This window comes from Anneissia japonica, unplaced genomic scaffold (genome assembly GCF_011630105.1).
Source record: "Anneissia japonica isolate Jap-2015-1 unplaced genomic scaffold, ASM1163010v1 scaffold456_len727751_cov192, whole genome shotgun sequence".
Classification (NCBI taxonomy): Eukaryota; Metazoa; Echinodermata; class Crinoidea; order Comatulida; family Comatulidae; genus Anneissia; species Anneissia japonica.
Window position 1 is genome coordinate 192,565 of NW_022713155.1, and position 5,406 is coordinate 197,970.

The 5,406-nt window shown below is 33.2% G+C and overlaps 2 protein-coding genes across 4 annotated transcripts in view; one reads left to right on the forward strand and one right to left on the reverse strand.

Moving 5' to 3' along the window:
• The window catches only part of LOC117108247 (phosphatidylserine synthase 2-like), a 15,584-nt gene extending 14,589 nt beyond the window's left edge, over positions 1–995 (reverse strand). The window contains exon 1 of one of the 3 annotated variants that reach the window (XM_033250217.1): positions 951–995. Coding sequence is in view for 1 of the 3 variants with exons in the window: in XM_033250215.1 (XP_033106106.1) it covers positions 437–465 (29 nt within the window). In the remaining 2 variants the exon portion in view is untranslated. Of the gene's footprint in view, positions 1–436; positions 614–903 lie in introns of those variants that run through there. The other 2 variants (XM_033250216.1, XM_033250215.1) reach the window with 2 other exon arrangements.
• Positions 996–1,230: 235 nt separating this feature from the next.
• LOC117108248 (NEDD8-conjugating enzyme Ubc12-like) lies at positions 1,231–5,027 on the forward strand. Its single transcript, XM_033250219.1, has 5 exons — positions 1,231–1,490; positions 1,938–2,071; positions 2,741–2,844; positions 2,973–3,036; positions 3,562–5,027. Exons 1-5 carry the CDS (start codon positions 1,379–1,381, stop codon positions 3,703–3,705), a joined length of 558 nt encoding a protein of 185 aa, XP_033106110.1. The 5' UTR covers positions 1,231–1,378; the 3' UTR covers positions 3,706–5,027.
• Positions 5,028–5,406: the final 379 nt, after the last annotated feature.

The following is a 5,406-nucleotide window of genomic DNA, read 5'->3' on the forward strand; positions in this document are numbered from 1 at the left end:
ATAAAAGTACATGTGTTCTTGTTAATCCGACTTCACTTTATTCTTGACTTTTGTGTTTTTAAACCAATCACACTGGCGAACAGCGATGGGACACTTAATGGACTTAAGATGAATTTAAGCTGATTTCTAGTTTGATAAATCCGGCCCCGGGTACGCAGCTCTGGCCAGAGCTGAATGGAGAAGATTGGCGAAGACATTGGGTTATGAGCTACATACCGGCAGTGTCCATTTATCATACCTAATCCAAAATATTCAAGCATTGGATATTTTTCCAACGTTTTTACACAAATCGGAGTTATTGATTGCCTTGATCTTCCTTAAAATGCACTCTGCTGTCGTAATGCACTACGGCATGTCAGAACACTATCCATTTCCATATTGTTAAGTAATATGTGCAAAATAAAATTTTATTTACAAAAAGCTTAATTACACCTACTTGGTCCTTTTACGTTTATTTTGGTTCATTTGGCAAATGCGTATTAATATTTTTAGTCCGTCACTACAAGATCTGATCCTCAACTTTCAATTTCCTGCGTAAATCAACGTAGGAGAGCTTCAAAATATATAGGCACACCCTCATTGAATGTCTGCAACAGAGTCTACTGCAGGCCTACAAACTTACTTGACTTCTGTACCTGATACAGTACTTCACACACTATATAGCAGTACATACAGTACACTACTATCATGTAAATATTTGTATAATAGAGGGCGACTAACTGTCGGTACTCTCGCGCACATGCAATTTGCAAGCTGAAGACCTAGCCCAGGCCTCGCACGGAACGTCTAGGATTTCTAGGTAAAAGGCATAGCAATAAACGATTTAATATACATTTACAACTGTCTAGTAACACACTAATAACACGTATACACAATCTATACAAACACAATTTTAAATATTACCTGAATAATGTTACTTCCGTGAAAAATAAAACAAAATAAACATTTACCTCTTGAGGGACCAACCTATTTGTAACTAAACGGTTGGTTTTTCAAGGCTAGAATCTCAGCTATACCATTACCAATTTTGTTGATTGTGAGTTGTGTAAAAAAAATAAATGATTACTTCAATACACCATCAATCTCTCTCTCTCTTAATATATATATATATGTAAATATTCATTATGTTATTCTTCCGTTATTTTCATCATCTTCTTACTTAGTTTTAAAAATATGTTTCCGAACAGGGAATATTTCTTTACATCTGTGAATGGAATAGTCCGTACATTAGAGATAGAGAGCGTAAGAGAAAAATTATGACTAAACTCGGAAGTAAATCAGAGAAAGAAAACATCATATAAGTCCATGGTTTCATATTTGTAACAAATGATATTTTGTATTCTAATGACAGCAGATTCATATTGTAAAGAATATTAAAATGATTAGGTTGTTCTCATTAAAGCAGCAAAAGAAAGAAGAGGAGACATCGGGAAAATCGTCAGGTTCCAAGCCGAGAGGTTCGAGTGCTGCTCAGCTACGAATTCAGAAAGGTTAGCCTTGGTGCTGCGGTGTTTTGCCATAACAATAGAAATGTGTGATCTCTAGGCCTGGGCTTAGCTATTGATATTTCATTTTACTATATTTATTTTTATTATAAATTTATGATAAATATTTGGAAACTGATGGACATACCAGTTTCCCCATGTGTACAAGCTAAAGTTAGGTATCTAAATAAGCATCAATAAATCAATCAAAAATTATATTTTTCTTTCTGTTTTTGAATATTTCTGGATATCGGGTCATTTTGGCCACTAGTCGTTTGGGACTGGATTGTTTCAGCCTTGAGTCGTTTTGTTCCTGTTTTATAATTTCACTGGATTCTAGGCCATTAATTATTAATTTTCTAGTATTGTAGAGATTTACAGTATATATAAACAATAAATATTTTCAATCAAGTTGGTTAATAAAAGGATCCATTTAAAAAAATCCTCTTTCAGATATTGCAGATTTAAATTTACCACAGACATGTCAAATTGAATACCCAGACCCAGATGATCTTCTGGACTTCAAACTAACAATTTCCCCGGATGAAGGATTTTATCGAAATGGTCGATTTGTGTTTATATTTAAGGTAAGAAAAAATTAGCATTAGTGACCTAATTTTAAAAAAAAATTTTTTATTTGTTAAATTTGTATTTTATATATTTTGATTTATATATATTCAGTGGCGTATCTAGGGGGCTCCTCAAAAAATTACTTCGCCCCCCCCCCCCCCCCCGACGCCCTAAAAAAAATCATGGTCAAGTTGTTAAAAAGCACCTAAAATCACCTTATTTGGGAGTTAGCGCATCCCCTCTCCTCAACCCCCCACTTCATCTTCACGGCACCCATCAACACTCCCACTTCAAGATAGATATACAGTAGATATGCTGCTGTATATTACATAATAGATCTTGGTGCCTCTAATTTTAGATCACAACCAAAAATGTGTACGTATCTAAGATTAGATTAGATTAAATATACAGGTAAGTTTTAGGTTTTTAACCTTTTTAGACCCCCATATCTTAAACTCTCCAAAATTTCCAAGGGTTCTTGAAAGTTTTCACAAATGAAGAGCGTTTCATTCTTGTACAATTTTTTGAGAGAAAGAATTTTCTGCCTAGTAAACCTTTTGTTTAAACGTCTTCTGTATAAAAAAATATGTATCTATGGTTTGCACATTCTTTGGTAATCTAAGATGTATAAAGGTATGGTGTATAATTTTTTTATACCTAATTATTTTCATTTTTTTTTTTTAAAGGTTGGTCCAGGTTATCCACATGATGCCCCAAAAGTGAAATGTGAAACAAAAGTTTATCATCCAAATATTGACCTGGAGGGCAATGTCTGTTTAAATATACTTAGGTAAGTCATTTGACTCTTAATAACAGATTTCCTGCAAGTTTTTTATAACTAATTTGGTTAACATTCTTTTATATTATATTATTAACACTAGTACTGTATATAGTAATTCTCCATTTATTCTGCTTTAGGGAGGACTGGAAACCTGTATTAACCATCAGTTCAATCATATATGGCTTACAGTATCTTCTATTGGTAAGTCAAATTCATTAATATTTACTAATAAGTTTAATGGAAAACAGTTATATGTAATATGTATTTTATGTTTGTAGAATATTTGCACTCCATAAAAAGTTGAAGTTGGGAAAGTTGATAGAGAAATAGGCTAGTAAGTGGGATTTCTAATGTATGGTTTAGCCCAACCCCTCTATAAACCAAATTAACCCTGCCCCCTTGTATCAAATACCATAAAAATGATGAAATTCACCATTAATATACTAGATATACTAGAATGATTCAACCTCTGGTAGCTTGGCCCACTGACCCCTACCATAGTTCTTCCACTAGAATCAACCAGGGCACGTAGGCCCCAATTATGTGTTGCTTACAGTAATTCACTTATTCAGAAGAAAGGCAGTGAGCTAATCTCATTGCGTATCACATACTGGAGCTCATTTCCTTCCATCGTGTAAGTGGTGTGTTTTGAAAAATGAAATTGACATAAAAAAAAAACTTGTTAATTTGGCTGTTGATTATTATTGTCTTTTTTCTTTTTTCAAGGAACCGAATCCTGATGACCCATTAAATCGAGAAGCTGCTGAAGTTCTTCGGCAAAACCGGAAAATGTTTGAACAGAACGTAATAAAGTCAATGCGTGGTGGTTACATTGGAAACACATACTTTGAACGATGTTTAAGACTATGATACTGAAGCCAGCAGTGTGGCATTTGTATTAAGAAATCATTTATTCCCTTGTTATGTTGATGTCATATTCTGTTGTTTCTCTCAACAACAAATTACACGTGTCATTCCCTATTTATAAGTTGAAGCTTCCCAAGAGTGTGTTTTATTCATAGAGTAATAAAAGTATTAGAGCGCTAGTTCCAATCCATTCGATCCTCGAAAACTGAGGTGTTACTATAAATCACTTCAAAATCTACCTATCCAGATGAGTGATCATAAAAGTCGAATTGGATAACTACAGCATGCTTTCAAACGTCCATTTTTTTAGAGTGCACCAATAACGACGAGATATTGGTGCGATAGTTGTTGCCTATATTTTCTGGTGGTTACCAGATTTATTTCTGCTATTTTGCAAGCTGATTTTTTTATATATCTCTTTGTTGAATTAATTCCTGCTACTATTGCGTTGTAAACCTAAATGTTCATGTGAGAACATTTCTGTATACTACATACTTACTGCATATATATGCTTTCGATATTATTTAAATTAAAAAAAATCATACTAAACGAATCATAGGTAATTTTTTTACTGTGCTTAAAAAAATGTTTTTTTACTGATGATTTAATAAATAAATGATTGTACAGTATACCTGTAATACATTAAACGATAATACCTTAAAGCATAGGCATGATGACACTTGTGGTAGTGGTACTGTATGTGATTTTGATGTATCCAATTTAGTCTGATTTTATCACTGAACAAAGTTGTGTAAACATGTTTGAATTTGCATGAATTCTATTGGGAGAAAAAAAGTCGTACAAAACATTGTTTTAGTAATTGTCTCTAGCAGAAAGTGTGCCTGAAATGATTGCTCAATGGAAAATATGCACAAATGGGACAAAAATGAACACATGAGGGAGCTGTGTCAGGCATCGTGATGGTAGCTTGTTTACAAATTATATAATATTAAAAATAATATCTAATGTATCTACCATTGTTAATTATAATATTTAAGAATATAGTGTTTGAAGTTTAATACTAATTCAGGGGTGATGTATAATGGATGGAAAGTATCTGTAGATAATGGATGTCAACCAGATTGACCGTAGACCTACTAGTGCCACCCAAATTGTCCGTGTCATACAACTTGACCATGTATGTGGTCATTTAAATGACATTGATGGTTGCCATCATTTTCATGAAAATCTTTGTCAAAGTTGATTGATGAATGTGATAAGGATGTCCAGTGTGATTGTTGTGGTGATGAACCAATTTTCAACCCAAACCTTTTCTCCTTGTCAATTTTCATGATGAAATAAAACAATACATGTAACAAAATTGATGTGGCCTGTACCTAAGTTGGTTTGTGTGTTGTGTTTTGTTTTTATAAGGACAGGATGTTAATATGAGTTAATGCCTCTTCATTCACCACTAAAAACAGACCTGAACAATTTGAGGAACTGGACCAGGATCAATAACCATCTTTATGAACACATTCATTCCCAAAACATGTGTTAGATGATACAGTATAATTTAAGGTGACATTCTGTCACATCATAACAGCGGTCACAAAACAAAATAGAATTTCTTTAAAATAGTTTGTGGCTGAAATTGAATGAAAGGAATATTATTACTGTACATTGAATGAAAGGAATATTATTACAGTAGGTAATCTGCAATAGCATCAAACAAAGGATGGTATGGAGGATAAGTGATATATA